Genomic DNA, 20,323 nt, shown 5'->3' with positions numbered 1-20,323 from the left:
CTTTTCTGGCAGGTTATATTTATCCACAGGCTGTGTGGCTACAGGAACCAGATGTGGGACTGAAGGGCTGTGCTGCACCAGCGTCACAAACATCCTGCAAACATCAGTTCCACCTGCCCTGTGCACAGAGCTGGATGTGGGATGGAGGGAGCCAGGCACTGACAGCCAAAAAATTGTGCATGGTCAGCAAAAACAGGGGAGGTGACGGGAGACAATGGATCACCTGCCTGGTCCTGATGCTGCCCTGATGACTTGAGGCTGTTCACAGGATGGAAGAGCAAACCAGGGCTCAAATTTTTGCCAGTTGAGTGGGGAAAAAAAAACCAAAACAACATAAAACTGTGCAGTTTAATGTCACAGCTCAGAAAGAGAGCGCTGGGTTTGCCCCATCCAGGGCTGAGTGAGTTCATCTGTGCCCCCAGCACAGCAGAGAAGGAACAAACTCCTTGGGGCAGGGCTGAACACCGAGGGCTCTGCCTTCCCTCAGCTCTCCCAGCCTTGCAGGAGCTCAGGCCCTGCAAGTCAACATTTGCAGCCTGTGACTGGCACAGGCTCAGCTCCGGGGGTGTTTGCAACCCAGGCTGAGCCTTTCAACCAAAGCAAAACTGAAACCACCCTGGGAGCGTTCCAGGCCAGGCTGGACGGGGCCCTGAGCACCCTGGACTGGTGGAAGGTGTCCCTGCTCATGGAACAAGAGGAGCTTTAAGGTCCCTCCCAGCCCAACCCACTCTGGGATTCTGTGATTTAATTATTTCTTTCCCATCTCTCCTGACCTGGCATCAAACTCTGCATCCACCCCAGCCTGTGTCCCTCCCCTGTTCCAGGGGGTGTTCAGGCACATAAAGCGACCTGCAGATTTCCACATGTTCCCATAATTCCCACCTGAGCCTGCAGGGACACGGCCTCAAACCTGGGAAAGCTGGGATGGAGAACGGGCACATCTCCAGGCTGGATGTGCAGGACCGATCCCAGCTTTCCAAGGGCCACCTTTGCATCAGAAAGCCATTATCTCTGGAGCCATCTCCCAGTTTTGCCAAGGGCAGGACCCGAGTGCTCCCCCCTCAAATTCCACTGCACCTGGGAAAAATGTAGGAGCTCATAGAAGAATCAATAAATATTTATTGTTTAACCAGCAGTATTTTGACTGGGGATGTAAGCATGGCCCCGTGCCAGGGAAACCAGAGCCTTCTTGGCCAGCACTGCAAACAAATTTTTTTCTGTATCTAGTTGGAAGATTATAAACTACACAATGGGGGGGGGGGGTAGAAACAGAGGCAGCGAGTAGCTTAGTCACGGAAGAGGAACAAAAGAGCTGAGATGGATAACTATGTCTTGGGTTCAAAAAAAAAGGGGATGCAGCCCAAGTTTTGGCTGCCAGACAGATGTGCAGCTTTAGCAGCTACGGATTTGTCCCACTGGCCTCTGCAGGGCTCAGGCTTCACACTGGATCAGGGCACAGAGCCCTGGAATCAGGGCAGAGACGTGGATTTGGACAAGCTGGAGACTGGCCCATAACTCAGAAGCAACCTCAGGACTCAGGGCTTGACCTATGAACACCCAATCTCCCCCCCTAAGGAAGGTCCCAGTTTCCAGGGGATCCCCAGCACACAGTGGGATGAGCAGCTCCAGGGGCATTTGGGGGCTCAATAGGGCAGAGCAGCCCCTCCTCCCTCACCCAGCTGGGCCCTGGCACCATCCTACCCTGCACACCAAGCATGTGGGAGCCTGGAGGATGCCAGAAGCTCCACCCTTGGGTCAGGGTCAGCAATGACACTTGCTCTCCTAAATCATGGAATTTGCTCACCTTGTGCCCGTGCAAGGAACAGCTGAGAGTGCAAAAAGGAAAAGTGCCTTTCTTGCCCAAAATCCCAGCTGATCCCGGTGCCACAACTGGCAGCAGCTATTTGGGGAGACAGATCTGCAAGTTCACACCCCTGAGGTGTGTTCAGACAAAGTCTGGTCTCACACCCACCTCTCCCCCAAGTGCCTGAGATGTTCCTGCTCTCACCGAAACAGCAACTGGAGAACATCAACCCACCTTCATTTCACCTCCAGCACCACACCCGGGGTCCAACCATGGCACCCTGACCCCGACCCAGCTCCCCCCAGCCCATCCCACAGCAGGATCCATTCCAGAGGGTGCAGTCACTGCTCTTTGACAGCACCATCCCCCAAACCTGAATCCCAGAGAAGCTGTGGCTGCCCCATCCCTGGGAGTGTCCCAGGCCAGGTTGGACGGGGCTTGGAGCACCCTGGGACAGTGGAAGGTACCCCTGCCCATGGCAGGGGGTGGGACTGGATGGGCTTTAATGTTCCAACCCAAACCTTTGTGGGATTGTGTGATAATCCCCACAAAACTCGGCGTGTCACAGTCCTGCTGGAGTCCCTGCCAGCAATTTCCTATGGATCTGGGAGAGTGGATGGCACATGATGCTCCTCAGCTCGCTCTGGAGAGCTGGAGTGCAGCATTCCAGCGTGTGTTATCCCTTCATTTCACGAGGCCTATCAAAGCCTGGCACGCTGTAATTACATGGCAAATTAGGGGCCACTCCATGTAACAACACTGTAATTACACACTTGGGACGTGCTTTGGGGAGTTTATGACGGAAAAGTGGATGGAATGGGGCTTTGCTCCCATTTCCTGGGAGTTTCACTCCCTGGACCCAGGTTAAAATCCAGGGATGCCCTTCAGTGGGTGCATCCCCGAAGGACAGGGCCATGGAATTGCCCCCTTTCCACCTCTTTTCATACCTTTGGTATGAAGTTGGCGCAAAAAAGCTGGAGCTGGTGGCAGCCAGGTGCAGACAGTCCCCCCTCATTCCCCCATCCCGGCTGGATACCACAGTAATGGGCATTTTGTGAGCGCATAGAAAGGTAATCGCTCCTCTGCAGTCCAATTCTCACCTCCTCCGCAGGCAATCAGCATCCAAACTGCGAGAGGAGCCCTGAGAGGAGCCAAAGCCCTCGGTTTATTAGAGTCTGATGATTCCAGCCCACACGGAGCATCCCCACCCAGCCTAGCTCTCACCTCGGCTGGTAAAAGCGCGTTCCCGGAAGATGCCGGGTGCAATTCCCTGCATCCCTGAAACCACCTCTCAGTGCTTGTTTCCCCTCCCCAGGCTCTGGAATTCTGTGTGTGCAGCAGGTGAGGGCAGGTAAAGGCTCTCCCAGGGGAGGGACAGGGGACATCCCAAAGCAGAGGGAGATGCTGGTGCTCTCCCGTTGTGTTTTATCCCACATGGAAAGAAAACCTGACCACGCAAGAGCCATCTCTTAACAGCAGCAGGGAAACTGAGACACGAGTGCTGTGCCAGGATAACTCAGGATCGAACCTTCCTTTTGGGTGAGAAGAACATTCCAAGTCCCTGGGCACTTTCATCCCAACCGGCACAGCAAACTGCCCCCCCCGGGCTGATCCAGCTGGGACCCTGTTCCATGCACATCTGTAAACACCTGGAAGCCAGGAATGGCTGGAAACTTGTCCTCCCCAGACAAGGCAGAGGGAAGGATGAAGGATCCCATCCTAAAACCATAAAGACACACTCAGACTGTGCCATCTCCCCGCAGTGGAGGAGGGTTTGCATTTGCCAGAAGGGCTTTAGATGCAAACTCCCTCATTTGCCTGCAATGAAAGTGAAAGCAAAGGACAGAGCAAAGCCCGACCTGGCTGTGGGAAGGGGATGCAGGTCCTACATCCAAGAATACACTGCATGGAAGCTGTGCAGGAGTTTCCCTGTGCCCTGCACCACCTCAGCAGGAGAATCAGGGAATGGTTTGGGTTGGAAGGGAAAATCTTGCTTCAGTCCTAATCGACGTTGTCCCAAACTCTAAACAGAGGGAAAGGCTCTTGCCAGATAAAAATACACCCCTGGGATGCCACCCACGCACGGGCTGATGGAAACAACGTGTCCCTGTCCCAGCTGGCCTCGGGGTACGGATGGGAAGAGCTGAAAAGGGATTTCTACACTGCATGTGCTCAGAGCAAATCCTTCATTCCAGGCAGGAACAAATCCACCACTGCACCCGTAACACACCTCCAGGGAAAGGAGGGGAGAGGGGGCGGATGCAGGATGGGGAGCTCAGCATTCCTGCCTCACCTGGGATGTCCAGCACCACAACCTGGAGTTACAGCCCTTCTCCAGGACCTCGTGGGACGCTCTGGGGCAGCAATTCAGCAGCTTCCTCAGCAAGAAATGAGTGTTTGAGAGTCCCAGTGACTCCCCACAGCTCCCAGGGAGGGCTGGGGAGCTGTTCTCCACTCCGACCACAGCCAGCACACAGAGCTGGGCACGGCTGGAGGAAACAAAGTGATTTGTGGAGGGCAGCGTTCCCCAGCCCCGAGGTGAAGTTCCCCTTGGGGCTGAATTTTGCATGGTTTGGGTTTTTACTGCCTCAAAAAACCCTGCTGGTGGATCAGCCATATATCTGCAACCAATAGTGATGCTTCCAGCCACTCCATCAGATCCTTATAAAAATATTCATGCACATACAATTAAAATATTTGATATTAAAAGAGAAGCCCACACCGTGGGGTTTTGGCTCCTGACCTGCTCATCTCACTCCCAAATTCTTGCTGGTAAGAGCGGCAGGGGCGGGTGGGGGTGGATTTGGAAGCTTTGTACAGCTCCACATCCCTTTCAGGTTATTTTTAAACCCTTTGGACACACTACAAATCCCAGGGAACTTTTGCAGGCAGAGGCTGCCTGCACGTGTGGGCTGGAGCAGGGGTTGGTTTCAGGGGGGTGGAAGGGGGATGGACTGTGCAGAGATGCAGTTTTATGGGGCATCAAGCACCTGGCACATTAAACATCCTGCCCAATTGAAAACCTGTGGCTGCAAGGACTCTTAACCTAAGGTTAACCCTATGGGTACCGTGAGGCACAGCTGCTTTGCTTGAAGGAACAAGGGGGCTGGACCCCTTCTCGGTGAGGCCAAAGCCCATTTTAGAATTTAGAAGGATTTGGTGGCAGATTTGGGGCTGGACAAGCCACCAGGGAGCAGATAAGTCCTCCAGGAGCAGAGAAAAGTAACGTCCCCTAAACAGGGCACTGCTGGAGCACAAGCCAGCAGCATCCACACTCCTTCCCTCAACATCCATCCCACCAAACCAGAAAGCTTCAGCATTCTCTAAAAAGTTGGAGGGGAAATGAGGTTAAGCCAGCTAATTGACAGCACTGACCTTTCTGGCTCGCAGCGAGTGCAGCCACCAGAACAGGAGCGGCTGCAGCTCAAGGCGATGGGGACTCAGCTCTTTTTTACCTCTTGGGTTTGTGTTTTTCAGAGCTCTTCCTGCCAAGGTTTAAACTGTGGGTCAGCTCTAAGAGCTGTTTGCTGACACAAGCTGCGAAAGAGTTTTTGTGGACAGAAGAAAATGAATTTAAGGCATCATGAACCAGCAGAGTCCTCCCTGCAGGCACCAGGGAATTCCACTGCTCCAGTGCCCAGACACCCCAACCACAGAGAGCCTCTGGAAATGCTCTCCTCCGTGACAGGAGACATGCAAATTTAAACAGATCCTCTGGTCTGGAGTGAAGAGCAAATCCCACACCTCCCCAGCCCTGCCCCAGTGCTCCAGGTGTTTATTCCTAACCCACTTTCCTCCCTTCCAAGCAAACAGATCTGAAGTGCAGGAATGAGTTTTAACCAAAGTTTTAGGAAATGGGCACAAACAGGTCCTCAGCTTCACTGGAGCCCCTCATTTAAGCTGTGTTGGTGCTTTGGAAAACCATCCTCGGCATCCCTATTGCATTTGGAAGCCTGGTCCTTCCCAGCCCACACCTGAGAGTTCAGCTTTGCTGTCAGGGACAGGGAGCACCAGAACAGTCACAGCCAGCAACAGGGTCCTCCCTGCAGTGGGAACATGGATCACAAGGAAGCCTCTCTCCCCACCCCAGACACTGTGCAGCCCACGGATGCAGATCCCCAGCTCCGGAGCTCAGTGCTGATCAGCCAAGCTGATGCACCAACATCTATTTAATCTGTGTGCCCCAGCACTCAGCTGTCATTTTATTCCCACATGCAGCCTGAAACCTCATTGCCTGGCAGGAGCTGTGCCTCTTTTCTGGGTTTCCTAGAAACTTCCTACCCGGCAAAGAGACTATAATTTGATTTTTTCGCTGCACAAAATCCACCAAAGTCCCAGTTGGGCGCAGTGTGAAGTCCGGTAGGGAGAGATGAAGCAACAGGAACCCGTTTCACACAGAAAAAGAAGTTTTTTACCCTTTAGTCCCTCCAAGCTCCATCCTCTACCTCGCCTGGGCAAGACACGGAGCAGCTGAGTGCCTGGGGTCAGCAGGAGTCGGACAGCAGTGTGTGAACAGCAGCCCTTACTATGGGAAAGGCTCGACTCTGAGCACAAACCACAGTCCGCAGCAGCTGAACTTACCGCTACAACACAAAAAAACCCCTTCACGCCTCGCTTCAGTAACATGTTGCTTTCTGCCCCCTTCCTCCACCCATTTCTCCAGCTCCAGAAAGGGGGGGCGGAAATCAAAGCAGAGGGTTTTCCTGGTTTAAACGCGTTAAATCCAGAGGAGTTACCGCTGGAGTTGTGTTTCCCCAATACCAGGAGCGCTTGGACCACACAAGACATTTCCAGCGAGGGATGAGGGGAACGTACATCCCGAGGATACGCTCGGGAAAAGGGGGGATGTCCCGGGGAGCGCGTATCTCCTGCCTCGCAGCCGGAGGGGCTTGCCTACATCCCGGCCAGCATGCCAGGAGCATGAGGGAAGGAGGCTGGAGGGGCGGCGGGATGGTTTTTAGGAGAAGGAAGGGGGATGGAAAGTCATAAAAGCGCTCGGAAAGTAAATTCTCCTTGGGCTGCGCGGCAGAGCCCGGGCGGCGCCGCTCGGGAGCGACCTGGGGGTGCGCTCCGAGTGCCCTTCCAGAAGAGACTCCCCCAGAAAACACCACCCCGACCCACGGGGCAAACATCTCCCCACGGGGCAAACATCTCCCCGCGGGGCAAACATCTCCCCACGGGGCAAACATCTCCCCATGGGGCAAACATCTCCCCATGGGGCAAACATCTCCCCGCGGGGCAGCGACCTCCCGCCACCGCCTGCGCTGAGGGCAGGGGGACAGGGGTGCAGGCAGGGGGACAGGGAGGGCTGAGGGCAGGGGGACAAGGATGCGGGCAGGGGGACAGGGCTGCGGGCAGGGGGACAGGGCTGAGGGCAGGGGGACACGGCTGAGGGCAGGAGGACAGGGGGGCGGGCAGGGCTCGGCAGGGCTGCCCGGGCGCGGGGCTCGGAGGGCGGGCAGGGCGCTCACCGGGGGACGGGAAGAGCTCGATGTCCACCTTCTCCGTCTTGATGATGGTCAGATCCACCGCCGCCTTCATGGCTGGGGCAGCGCCGCGGGGGCGTCGCGCCGGGAGCGGGGGGCGGCGGCTGAGCCCCGCCGAGCGCGGAGCGGAGCGCCCGGGGCAGCGCGGCCGGCGCTGCCTCCCTCCTCCTCCTCCTCTTCCTCCTGCTGCTGCCGCCGCTGCCGCTCCTCCTCCTCCTCCTTCCTCCCTTCCGCGCTCCCTCGCTGCCCTCCCGGCTGCTCTCCCGGCTCCGCTCCGCTCCGCCGCCGCCCCGGCCGGGCTGAGCCGCCGAGGGGAGGGGAGGGGAGAGGAGGGGAGGGGAGGGGAGGGGAGGGGAGGGCGCTGGGCCGGCCCCGAGCGGTGACAGCGGCGGGAGGGACCCGGCCCGGACCCGCCCGCCCCGCCCCGGAGGCGGCCCCGGCCGCGGCCCCGCGGGGAGCGGAGCCGGAGCTGCTGCGGGACATCGGGGGGTCCCGGGGATGCGGGGGGGACACAGCGCGTCCAGCGCATCCAGCGACCTCTGCGCGCATCCCTGTGCCCAGAATACGGCGGGAAAAGAGAGTCCGAGCACGAGAAAAGAGCCCGAGGACGGGGAAATGCCGTTGGCTGCAGCCAGCCCTGGGCTGGAGCCGCAGCAGCCTGTCCAAAACCGATGGTTCTTGAAACCGGGCCAGTTGTCTTCACCCTGCCTGTCTCGACACGAACCGCTGCCTCTCATGCTCACCCATTCATGCTCCCATCAGCCTGCTCTCATCACCCTGCTCACATCACCCCAGCATTGTCGCATCAGCCCCTCGCGTTTCCATCATCCCACTTGGAGTAGCCTGATCCTCTCCCACCCACGAGTGGGGGCACTGCCAGGGCACTGTGTGTGCACATCGTGTGGTGATGGGTTCCCAGGCCTGCTTTGTACAGGTGGGAGGCCAAAGAGGTTTGGGAACTGACTGGATAAAAAGCATCTCAGAGATGCAAGATGAGTATCGTGCCAGCGTGGCACGGACTTAACAGAAGAATGTCGTTTTTCAAATGAAATATGTTTTATTGTATTTAGGTAGAACAAACTTCAGACCACAAACGGCAGAGCAGGAGGGAGATTATGACTCACAGATGTCAGCTTACCGGTACAGAGAAAAAAAAAATCATTAGCAACCAACTCTTGTGGTTCTCTCACTCTGAAAGTCTGTAACAGCCTCCTGGCAGAGCCCAGACTGCTCTCATCAGAGCTGGGCTCAAATGAACACGGGCCCACGGGAGCCAGACGTGGGGTTCAAGGTCACTGGCCAAGCCTTGGGATGAACCAAGGTCCTGCTTGCAAACACCCTCGAAACCTGCCAGGGCCTAAGGGATGAGCTGCAGATGCAAAGGCTGCAGCTCCCAGCGCTTGCAGCCCCTGCAGCCCTGCCCTGCTCAGCCCTGCTCAGCCACCCCAGGGCGTATTTATAGAAGGAAAGTTTGTGTAACTGAAAGAAGCTGCGAGGAGGTGCCGGGGCCAGACCTGGAGAGACCGATCGTGGCTGCACAAACAGCCAGACCGAGGCAGAGAGTTCAAGACACAGCCAGCAGCAAGGTTGGAGCTGGCAAAGCCAGGCAGGCACTGAGCTCCAGCCCGAAGTTCATCTCCCAGGCACCTCACCCACTGACAACCTCTCACATTTCCAATTTTACAGGCAATCGTATTTTCAATTTACTTGCAAGCTCAGTTCTGGGCAACTTATTCCTGCAGCAGTGGGGTGGGATCAGCAATTCATGGTGTGACCAATAAATAAACTCCCTCCGCTGGTTCCCCTGGGCTTTGGGGAACCTGAGCCGTGCTCAGGCAGGCACAGGGATTGAAACCTCTGCTGGTGGTTTGAAACCTACCACAGGAATGAACCTGGAAATCCAGAAGTGAAAAGAGAATGGCTGCAGGGATAAAATGTGGTCCCTGTAGGGATAAAATTGCCTCTCCCATCCAGGATAATGTGTTTGCACCTGCCCTCGGTTTGGGTTTCTTTCCTCTCTTCCCTGTACGACAACGATTGAAGGGGGGAACTATAGAGAGGAGATTTAGCAGAACATTTCCAGTTGAAAATCAAAAGGGGATTCAGGAGAAACAGCTGCCTTTCTGTCTGATCTCTGATCCTCTCAGGGCAGGCTGGGGAAAAGAAACCTGATGCACTTATCACAGGCCGACAATCTCCCCTTCCTACCGTCAGCTGGGCTGGGATCCCACGGTGGGAGAGGGGGGAGTGAGTGTGAGAGTGTGTGCGTGTGTGTGAATGAGTGTGTGAGAGTGTGGCAGTGTGTGTGTGTGTGTCAGTGTGTCAGTGTGTGTGTGAGTGTGTAAGAGCAGCCTGAGTGTGTGTGCGTCAGTGTGTGTCAGTGTGTGTGTGTCTGTGTCTGTGTGTCTGCGTCTGTGTGTCTGCGTCTGTGTGTCAGTGTGTGTTGTGTCAGTGTGTGTGTGTCTGTGTCTGTGTGGCAGTGTGTGTTGTGGCAGTGTGTGTCAGTGTGTGTGTGTCTGTGTCTGTGTGTCTGTGTGTGTGTGTGTCAGTGTGTGTGTGTGAGTGTGTGTGTGTCTGTGTCTGTGTGTCAGTGTGTCTGTGTGTGTGTCAGTGTGTGTGTCAGTGTGTGTCAGTGTGTCAGTGTGTCTGTGTGTGTCACCGTGTGTGTCAGTGTATGCATCAGCATCAGTGTGTGTGTCAGTGTGTGTGTGTCTGTGTCTGTGTGTCAGTGTGTGTTGTGTCAGTGTGTGTCAGTGTGTCAGTGTGTGTGTCAGTGTGTGTGTCTGTGTCTGTGTGTCAGTGTGTGTTGTGTCAGTGTGTGTCAGTGTGTCAGTGTGTGTGTCAGTGTGTGTGTGTCAGTGTGTGTGTGTCTGTGTCTGTGTGTCAGTGTGTCTGTGTGTGTGTCAGTGTGTGTGTCAGTGTGTGTCAGTGTCAGTGTGTCTGTGTGTGTCACCGTGTGTGTCAGTGTATGCATCAGCATCAGTGTGTGTGTCAGTGTGTGTGTGCCAGTGTGTCAGTGCATGTCAGTGTGTCAGTGTGTGTGTGCCAGTGTGTCAGTGTGTGTGTCAGTGTCAGTGTGTGTGCCAGTGTGTCAGTGTGTGTGTGCCAGTGTGTCAGTGCATGTCACTGTGTGTGTCACTGTGTCAGTGTGTGTCAGTGTCTGTGTGTCTGTGTGTGTGTCAGTGTGTCAGTGTGCCAGTGTGTGTGTGTGTCACACACACACACAGGAGCACACCCACAGACACACACCCGCACAGACACACACACTCACACCCACAGACACACCCACACCCACACCCACTCACACACACCCGGTGGATAATTCCCTGCCCAGCGCCCGCGCAGTTCCCGCAGCACAAACCAGCGCCCCCAGCCCAAACCGGAGAGGCGGCGCTCGGTGAGGTCCCCGGGACCCGCCCGTTTCTGGGGACATTTGCCGATGCCCCAAGAGGAAGCTCTGCTGAGCAGAGGCAGGCCAGGCATTCACAGCAGCAGCAGAGGAGGCGGCGGTGCCCCCGGGCTGTCACTGCTTTAGCCCTGCTCCCCCGGGCTGTCACTGCTTTAGCCCTGCTCCCCCGGGCTGTCACTGCTTTAGCCCTTCTCCCCCGGGCTGTCACTGCTTTAGCCCTGCTCCCCCGGGCTGTCACTGCTTTAGCCCTGCTCCCCCGGGCTGTCACTGCTTTAGCCCTTCTCCCCCGGGCTGTCACTGCTTTAGCCCTGTTCCCCCGGGCTGTCACTGCTTTAGCCCTGCTCCCCCGGGCTGTCACTGCTTTAGCCCTTCTCCCCCGGGCTGTCACTGCTTTAGCCCTTCTCCCCCGGGCTGTCACTGCTTTAGCCCTTCTCCCCCGGGCGGTCACTGCTTTAGCCCTTCTCCCCCGGGCTGTCACTGCTTTAGCCCTGCTCCCCCGGGCTGTCTCTGCTTTAGCCCTTCTCCCCCGGGCGGTCACTGCTTTAGCCCTGCTCCACCGGGTCGATGCTTTTGGCTCGGCCTCTCCGCAAACGTTCCAGTCTCAGGGACTGGCTGAACTCCAGTGCACCTGTACTGGGGCTCCTTCTCTCCTGGACCAGCACAGAGGCTCCAATAAGGATCTTTCTCACAGCTTGTGTGGTTTTTATTAGGAAAGATCCACACGCTCTTGGCATCCCCGCTCAGCTCCGATCCAGCAAAGCCGGTGACACCAAACCACAGGTTGGTGCAGCAGGGCTGTGATGCAGCTTTGAGCTTTGCCTCAGCCCCCCTCGTGCTCCCCCCAAAAATTTCATTTTGCTGGTGCCTTTCATGACAGCCCCTACATGCAGGGAAAGCAGAAACGCTTCCAAAGCAGCACCGGGGGAAAACCCCCCGAAGTGGAGGAAAAGAACGGAGTGGCTGCGGGCAGAGGTTTCCTCCCAGGGCAGCTGCATCTCTCCCTCGAACCCGACTCCGTCCTAACAGCCGCCTTAATTTGTGTTCACTTCAGAGCCTGCGACATGAAAGCCCTGGCTCGGAGCTCCAGCTGAGCCGCTCAATGGCTCAGTGTTCGCACGAGGCATGGAAGGAATCCATTGATTAGTTTCTTCAGCTGGGATGTGACCGTTTGCAGCCCAAGACCTGCCAAACATGACTTCGCCTCAGCAACTGGTTCCTATTTGCTGCTCACAGGCTTTAGAAAAATCTTTCCTCTTCCACATCCAAGTCTCACCCTCCTTTTCCACTCTGGTTACAACGTTAGTGTCTCCTGAGGCTCTCTCCTGTGGAGGGAGGATGCCGGGCCGAGGAGAACAGCCCTCCTGCCATTAACGTGGCCAAAAGATGGGAGATAACCATCTGCCCTCCCTCCACAATGCAGTCCGGCTGTTTTCCAGCAGTTTTGGGAACAAAGAAAGGATGGCCAGTAATGCCACATTGTTCCCAGGGACGCTGACTAACCTTGGGTTAAAAGAATAATAATTATTATTCCTTTAGCACTGAGGAAAGGTGTCACAGAGCCCAGCCTTCCCCGGGATTTCTGGGCTGCTCTTCCACGACCTCTCTCTGAGCTCTTTCTCTTTGCCAGGGTCAAATTCCCCCCTGTCCCAGCCCGGGGCAGCTGCTGGCTGTCCTCAAAATGTTAAGGAGCTGGGACGGCTTCCCCTTTCCCTTGGATTTACCCACTCTCATTCCAGCAGGAATTAGGTGTAACTCCTGCTCTGGAGAAGCTTTTCCAAGCTCCTCTGCTACCAAAACACAGCCACCTCTGGGGTGAAACACAATGGAGCATCCACCCAGCTGTAATGGCCAGGAAATGAAGAACACCATATCCAATTAAAACTGCAGGGGGATATTTATGGCAGAACGTAATTAGCCAAATTGGAGCCTTCCCCAAAACTGCCATGGGATTTTTAATGACCTCGAGCGGCCAGGGATTCGTTTTGATGTTTTGTCAAGTAAACAATATCCAGAGGGCTTGAGACAAAAATCAGGAGCAAAGGGGAAGGGGGAAAAAAAAAAGTGCTCTGCAATTCCAGGGAGAAACGGAGACATAAAAGGATTTATCGTAAGGGGGACATTGTTGGAAAGAGCAGCAGCCACCACTCCAAGAAAGGAAAGAGCAGGGAGGTGGCCCTGGGTGTGGAGGTGGCCCTCTGCAATGAGAGGAAAGAGCAAGCAGCTGCCACAGCCATTCCCCAGGGATTTACCTTTCCTGGAATTTAAAATGATACGAGAAGCCCTTTCAAGCTGGGAAGTGTTTGAGTCACTTGTTTTACGCTGGGAGAAGGAGGCTGGATTGGTCCCCGGTGACTCCGGCCTGGAAACACGGGCATGGAAGGAGAGCTGGTTCCTCAGCAGGTCCCGCTGTGCCCTGGGGGAGCCAGGCTGCTCCCAGAGCCAGGGGCTGTGCTGACCATCCCCAGAGCCTTGGCTCCTCCGTGACCCACATGGCTGTGGCCCTGGGGTCCCCTCTCTGCTCCGTGCTCCAGGGCTGCAGTCACGGAAAGTCCCTCCTCGGGGCTGGCGCATGAAAAGCCCGTTTCTGTTCCCGCTGGAGATGCAGCTTCAGGCCCCGGCTGGGCCCTGAGACACCACCACAATACCCTCCTCTGATTGCCCTCCAGGAAGCCGCCTCCGAGCCTCCCTGGCTCCTCTGTCATTAACTTCCCAGCAGAGATGGCTCACAAAAGCAGCTTTGTGGCCAGCCAGGGGTCAGGACTAGCACACACATCCCCACACGGAGCCACGGCCTCTTCCACACCGTGGGCACCTCAGTCGAGCCTCACGAGCTGCCTGAGCATCCTCAGGTGCCTCCTGCTGTCGGTTCCCCAGAGCTCCCATGCTGGTCCATAACCTGATTAGCTGCTCTGGGCTCCAGCAGTGTAACTGTGCCTGGAATGTCCTTGCTGGGGGTGCTGTCACTCACTTGTTTCCCTGCTGGAAGAAGTGGCTGGATGGAAAATCCTCGTAAGCTGTTCTGCACTCTCTGTACATTTTCCCTCTCCCCTCAAGTAACAGCACTGAGCTCCTGGTAAATAAAACCTGAGGATTTCTGCTCTTTAACTCTTGCTATTCACAATTACTGAGTCTGTGCAGGTGATATACATCAAACCTCGCCTGCAGGACCTCTCACCTTTGCTCAGATCTCTCTCTCAGGCTCCTCCTCAGCACAAACAAATGCAGCCAGCTCAGATCTAAGCAGCACATCTTTGATGGCCACTGCACCCTCAGCATTCACTTATCTCCAGTTACTGAGCCCATTTCTGATGGTGCCTGAGTTCCCCTTCCCTGGGACACAGGGAGGGATTAGGAAGGAGAGGCAACAGGATCGTTGCTAATAAATGGTCTCCTGGACAGCAAGACTGTAATCACCGACACTTATCTGCTCTTTCCACCTTCCAAAAACCCCACCACCACGAAACCAAGACCCACTCCTTCACCAAACACCGAGTGACAACCACACTTCACTGCCACAGAGGTGCCAGGAGCCACACAAGCACCTCCCGAGGATGGTCAGTCCAGCTCCAATCTCAAGTATTTAATCCACAGCCTGAGAAGTGGCAGCCAGCAGGAAAACCCCCTTGCTCACAGCCAGCTGGAAGGGATCAGCACAGGAAAATAAAACACAGGACTGCAGTGACCCCCCCAGGTTAACTCTGGGCCAGGATAGAGGGACTCGAGTGATGGAAGTTTAATTCCTGGTCAATATATCCACACATCCCTTTACAAACCTTTGTGCCTCATCCCTGTTTTTAATAGAATGACACTCTCTCACTTCACAAGGAGCTGGGAGTTCAGTCCCAAAGGAAAAGCTCAGGGGCTGGGGACTGTGACAGGGTCTCTCCAGGGAGAGATTTGAGGGGGAGAGACCAGGGATTTCCACCCCTTTTTGTCCCTGAAAGGCACAAACTCTGATCCAACAGCCAAGATCGCTCCATGCCAAACCTCTGTCCATGCCCGTGAGGAGGCAGGTGCACACAGCCAGTCTGGGGGGATAATTCAGGGACGGGCACGATTATCCGACGTACACCATGCCCAAAACATGGGAATCACGGGGTGAGACCCACCCCCGCAATGAAAGCCCCGGGGCCGCCCTCCCCAGCAGAGACACCCCCCAGCATCACCCCTGGGCTGAAGGATCCGCCCGGGGACGTGTCTCAGAGAGGAAAAACCCTCTCCCGGCGCTGGAAAACTCTCCTGCGATTGTCTGCGCTTGGCAAGGCGGGATGATAGTGAATAAACGACAGAGAAATATTCCTCCCTACACGTGTTTGGGTTTTTCGGGGTGGTTTTCTTGGACGCCGGTCCTGGCTCTGCAACAATGCCCGTCTTGTCCGGCCCCGCTCCGTAGAGCAGGCTTGAATAGATCTGTCTAAAATTATAAGCGGGCAGCCCCTGGGCTCTGCGAGATCACAGGCCACATGCTGGGGCCGAACAAAGCCCCCGCTATTTCCCAACAATTAGCCCGGCTAAAAGGACATCTATCTCCTTCTATTAGAGCCACCACGTGCCTCCCATTCAGTCCATTGTAAAGCTAATTAAATAACACGCCTCTCTCCCCATGAGGGTCTCCTGATTAGCTCGCCCTGCTCCTAAATCCTCGCTGGTGTGAAGGGGGCAGAGACAGCTGGTCTGCAGGGAACGGCGGCCCCAGGGGGTGCTTGGGCTCCCCTGGGCAGCCACGAGCACCGTCACCACTTATTGCAGGGGTTTTATTGGGGAATTCCGGGATGGGTTTGGGTTGGAAGGGACCTCAAAGCTCATCCACCCCCTGCCATGGGCAGGGACACCTTCCACTGTCCCAGGTTGCTCCAAGCCCCGTCCAACCTGGCCTTGGACACTCCCAGGGATGGAACAGCCACAGCTTCTCTGGGCAACCTGTGCCAGGGCCTCCCCACCCTCCCAGGGAAGAATTCCTTCCGAAAATCCCATCTAAACCCACCCTCTTTCAATTCGAAGCCGTTCCCCCTTGTCCAGTCTCCTGTTTAACGGAGATCCTGAGATCCAAGAGGGTTCAGCACACAAACTGCTTTGCCTCCCTATCTGCTCTCCCACTGCCCGCAGCAAAACTTGTGAAAACAGCTCATTTATTGACTATTTTTCATGCTTTGCTGGTGGTTGGAGGAGAAAAGCAGATGCAAATATTTTTTCTAAATATGTTCCGGGTCGATGCAAACCAGTTTGTTGGTGGTTGTTTTTTTTTTAGTTCCCACACTTTTCATTGGGTTAAAACAGTGAAAAGAAAATAAACAAGGAAAATGTTGTGTCATTCAACCAGAGCTAAAACTTTCTATTTTTGCACTTTTAATATGGGAAGGAATTGCAAAATGGAAAAAAAAAAAGTGCCTATTAAAAGTAACGTGTTAACAAACTCTTTTCACCCAGTTAATTCACCTCTTCGAGGAAGTTTCTGTGGGAGGGGAAGTCTGGGATGAGGATAAGCTGGAAGGAATCTGCCTTTTTAGCTGGGAAGCCTGATTTGTGTTTTGTGAGATGAATTAAAACAATCTCTGGTGCTTGGAGCTTCCTTCCCATTTAAAAATGAGTTCTGGCAAGTCAGGAAAATTCATCCAGATTCATCAAAGACCACAGGGGTGTTTGCAATGTCCTGGGGTGTGTTTTGGGGTGGATGGAGGCCACCACAACCTCTTCTGAACACCCAACCTGCCCCAGCTCCAGCCAAAAGCCACAAGTGGATTTTCCCTCCTTCATCCCGTCCTGGTTCCACATCACAACCTCACCAAACTGCAAAACCTCTCCAGATGTTCAGCACCTTTTCTCACACACTCCCAAGACCCAGAAGAAATACAGTTTCCTTCTGGCAAGGCTCCAGTCAGCAATACTTGCAAATATTCCCTTTACCCCCCTTTAAATCATTATTTTCCACCCTTGGCTATTTAAATCATCATTTTCACACTGAGGGAGCGTGGCTGGAAAACTGGGAAGGTGGGTCAACGGATTAATGAGCTGATTTCCTGTGGACCTTCAGCTCCAGGCTTGGAACAGCTGGACCTGCTGCTGCAGACAGAACTCCATCCATCCCAGGAAAACAGAAAAACCCCATTCCTCATCTCCTGGCGGGGAGACAGGGGCAGGAAGGACACGGAGGAGGAGGCAGAGCTTGGGTTTGTTTTAAAAGGGAACCAAAGCTTGCTCCTGTTTTCCAAACCTGTACTGCTCACAGCCATTCTGTGACGGTGGGAAATCACATCCAGCTGGGTTGGAAAATGCTGGGAAGCTTTAGAAATGCAGCAGGGAATGTATTGATTAGTGTATATACGTGTCCATAGGGTTTCATTGGAAAAGCACAAGGATCAACTTGTTGCACATTGTTATCAAAATCATATTTACCCTGCATTTAACAAATGCAAAGGTTTTACACCAAATAACCCAATTTTACAGGGCCACATCAACAGGAGCAGGGAAATCAGCATTGCAAGATGTGACATGACTCACATGAAGGCCTAATACAAGAGTCAAGCCCAAAACCCAGTTTAAACATAACCCAGGAGCAGCTACTCAATGCGGCTGCTTTCCAACCCCACAGCCAGGTCTGAGAGCTGCATTCATCCCAAACTCCTCAAAAAAGGGGCAGGAGCCAAGAAAAAGCTGCCTTGTGTTCCCTGCCTGCCTCCCCTCACCCAGGCAGTGCCCTTGATCCCAAAACTATGGGAATGGCTCCACAAGCCACTTGATTAATAAGAGCCCAGGGGGGAAAAACCGTTTATATAACCCCGTCTTCTCTAAACTTCCTAAGTGCTTCAGAAAGTGGCTGCCCTGGAAACCCAAACTGGAAACACAAAATATTATCTCTTGCATTTATAAACATCTCTGGTGCTAATGAAGTGAGGGAGCAGCAGCAGAGGGGAGGGAGCAGGGGGGGCACAGGGCAGGCGTGGGAGAGCCCCGAGAAAACCGCTCCCTTCCAGGGTGGGGTGGAGTGGGAAATCCTCCCACCAGCACCCTGAGCCACTGGAGCTGCTGGGGGCAGCACTGGGAGGCCTCCAGGGAGGGGTTTGGGAGGAGGGATATTGAGGTTTTCCATGTGGGTTATGGAAGAGGAGTATCTGCTCCGCTAAACACAGAGGTGGGCTGACAACCAACAGGGGAGAACGACAGGGCAGCATCCAACAGGGCAAGAGCAGGTGGGGGAAACCTCCAAAACCAGCTTGGAGTGGAGCTCAGGTCGGAAAAAGAGCTTGGAGAGGAGCTCAGGTGGAGCATCCTGCTGGAAACTTGGAGGGAATTCAGGTGCTTGCTTTGCACACAGACCCTGTGGGATGAACTGCAAGTCAACAGAGCCCGTCTGTTTACACCAATCTGCCCTAAATAAACACTCCAAATTTAGCTCTTGGGTTCAACCACCCTGTGCCTTGGACACACACCCGGCTCAGGGAGCCAGGAGGAGCAGAGCAGCCCAACCCATGGCTCCATTTTCTGCCCCTGGTGGCATTTCCCACGGAGGTTTGTTCCTGCCTCAGCACAGCCAGCACCAGAAAACGCTGAGGTTTGGCTGGGGATATTTGGGTTTGGTTTTCGCAAAATATTGATGATTTCCGCAGAACAATCTGTCACTTTTGGCAGCAACAAGCAGAAAAGAAAAAAAAAAAAAGATATATTTCATGCAGATACAGGGACTGGGCTGACACCCAGCCTGGAACTCGGCACGAGGGGAAGGCAGAGCAGGCTACTGGGCTGCCTCGTTATCCTGTCAGCTTGATTACTGGAAAGCAAGAAGTGCTCCTGCTTCCCTGGAGTAGCTGTTTGCCTGGACAGAAGCACAGCCAGAGCTGTCAGACACACGAGGCCCTTGGTGTCCTTGGTCCCCTCCGGAGATGTCCCCCAGGAGATGGAAAACCCCCGAGGTGCAGCGTGGCAAGAGCTGGTGCAGGGCAGGACACAGATGCCAGCTCTGCTTCCATCACTGCCTTCCATAACTAGTCCTGCTCTGGAGCCTGGAAAACTGGGTTGAAACCTCCCAAGCCCAGACTCTTCTGCGAGATGCCAGGAACTGCCCAAATTAGGATTTTTCCATGAACAGGCTCCCCTGGGGCATCGCCTCCTTTTTTCCTATTCCACCTCAGTGCTGACATCAGTCTGGCCAAAACTGTGCCCTCTGTGCCCTCTGGCCCTGCTTGAACTTCGGATGCGGCGAGTGAATCACACAAACCAGGGCAGAGAGGCATTTTTGACTCCTGAGAAATAGTTGCTGATGAGCTGAGGAGAAGTAGTTTGGGCCAGATCTCCCGAGAAATCCAACCTGCCCTTTGGTGGAGCAGTTTCTTTTGCTCCATCCCATTTGTGCTACTGGAAGCACAAATGTCTCCAAGTGTTTTTGCTGTTTTACTGTTCCTGCTCTCGCAGCCTCTGCCATGTCAGCGGCCTCATTTCCCTTTCCAGGAAAGGAAGTCCTGTCCTGAACTTGATTATTTTGCTTTTTGGTTGTGGATTCATCCACTCCCCCTTGCTGAAATCAGAGGCACGTTCCCACTGACTGGGGGGAAGCCAAACCTGTTTTCCTGCAGGCTCCCCCTTGGCTTCAGGAATTTAAAGGAGAGATTGTGCCCTCCAAGATCATCGAGCCCAACCATTCCCCCAGCACTGCCAAGGCCACCACTAACCATGTCCCCAAGAGCCACATCCACATGGCTTTTAAATCCCTCCAGGAATGGGGACTCCACCACTGCCAGTGCCTGACCACCTTTTCCATGAAGAAATTTTCCCTAATGTCCAATCTGAACCTGCCTGGTGCAACTTGAACCCGTTTCCTCCTGTCCTGTCACTTGTACTTGGGAGAAAAGCCCGACACCCCCCCGGCTCCACCCTCCTGTCAGGGAGTTGCAGAAATCCTGGTTTTCCATCCTAACCTGCCTTTGCAGCATCCCAGGGGAAGGAGAGACCCCAAAAGAGGAGCCCTGGCTCTAAGAGGGGATCAGAGGTTTCATCCTAAAGGCTGGAGCATCTCCTTCCATGAGCCTCATGCTGAAAACAATGCAAATTCCACCCTCCATCCCAAGCTTTTCCCACACCTCACTCAAGCCATTTGGAGGCCGGCAAGAGCAGGTCTCCCGTGGCTCTTGCACAGGGAAAGCCTCCTCCTGACTCAGCCCTGCCTGTCCCTCTGTCCCTCCCTACAGCTGCAGGGGAGGAACCACCTCTGAGCTGTTGTGGAGCAGCCAACAATGCACACCCTGCAGCTCTGCCAGGCCTATTGATCCCAAACCCCTCAGCTCTGCCAGGCCTATTGACCCCAAACCCCTCAGCTCTGCCAGGCCTATTGATCCCAACCCCCTCAGCTCTGCCAGGCCTATTGATCCCAACCCCCTCAGCTCTGCCAGGCCTATTGATCCCAAACCCCTCAGCTCTGCCAGGCCTATTGATCCCAAACCCCTCGGGAAGGTCCATCCCTGGGCTGGGTGAGCTCCAGCACGTGCTGGAAGCAGCTTCCCTGGGCAGGGAAGGGTCGCTGCAGACTGGGGGGGGGGGGTTGAGCAGGCTCAAGCACAGCACAGCTCCCCGAGGACTCCCAGCCACTCTCCTGACCTCGGTGAATTAAGCATTGCAATAAAATGTGCACTGAAT

General features: G+C 54.8%; 1 protein-coding gene across 2 annotated transcripts in view; it reads right to left on the bottom strand.

Annotated features, from left to right (window-relative positions):
- ETS1 (ETS proto-oncogene 1, transcription factor) overlaps positions 1-20,323 on the bottom strand; it is an 82,765-nt gene that overhangs the window by 42,799 nt on the left and 19,643 nt on the right. The window contains exon 1 of one of the 2 annotated variants that reach the window (XM_027728825.2): positions 7,276-7,416. The exons of the other annotated variant lie outside the window; for it this stretch is intronic. Coding sequence (XP_027584626.1) covers positions 7,276-7,345 — 70 coding nt within the window. The 5' untranslated portion in view covers positions 7,346-7,416. Of the gene's footprint in view, positions 1-7,275; positions 7,417-20,323 lie in introns of those variants that run through there. 2 annotated transcript variants of the gene reach the window in all.

The sequence above is a fragment of the Pipra filicauda genome, unplaced genomic scaffold (assembly GCF_003945595.2).
Source record: "Pipra filicauda isolate LSUMZ 115617 unplaced genomic scaffold, ASM394559v2 scaffold323_size1005334_pilon, whole genome shotgun sequence".
Lineage (NCBI taxonomy): Eukaryota > Metazoa > Chordata > Aves > Passeriformes > Pipridae > Pipra > Pipra filicauda.
This window is presented reverse-complemented; position numbering and strand designations above follow the sequence as displayed.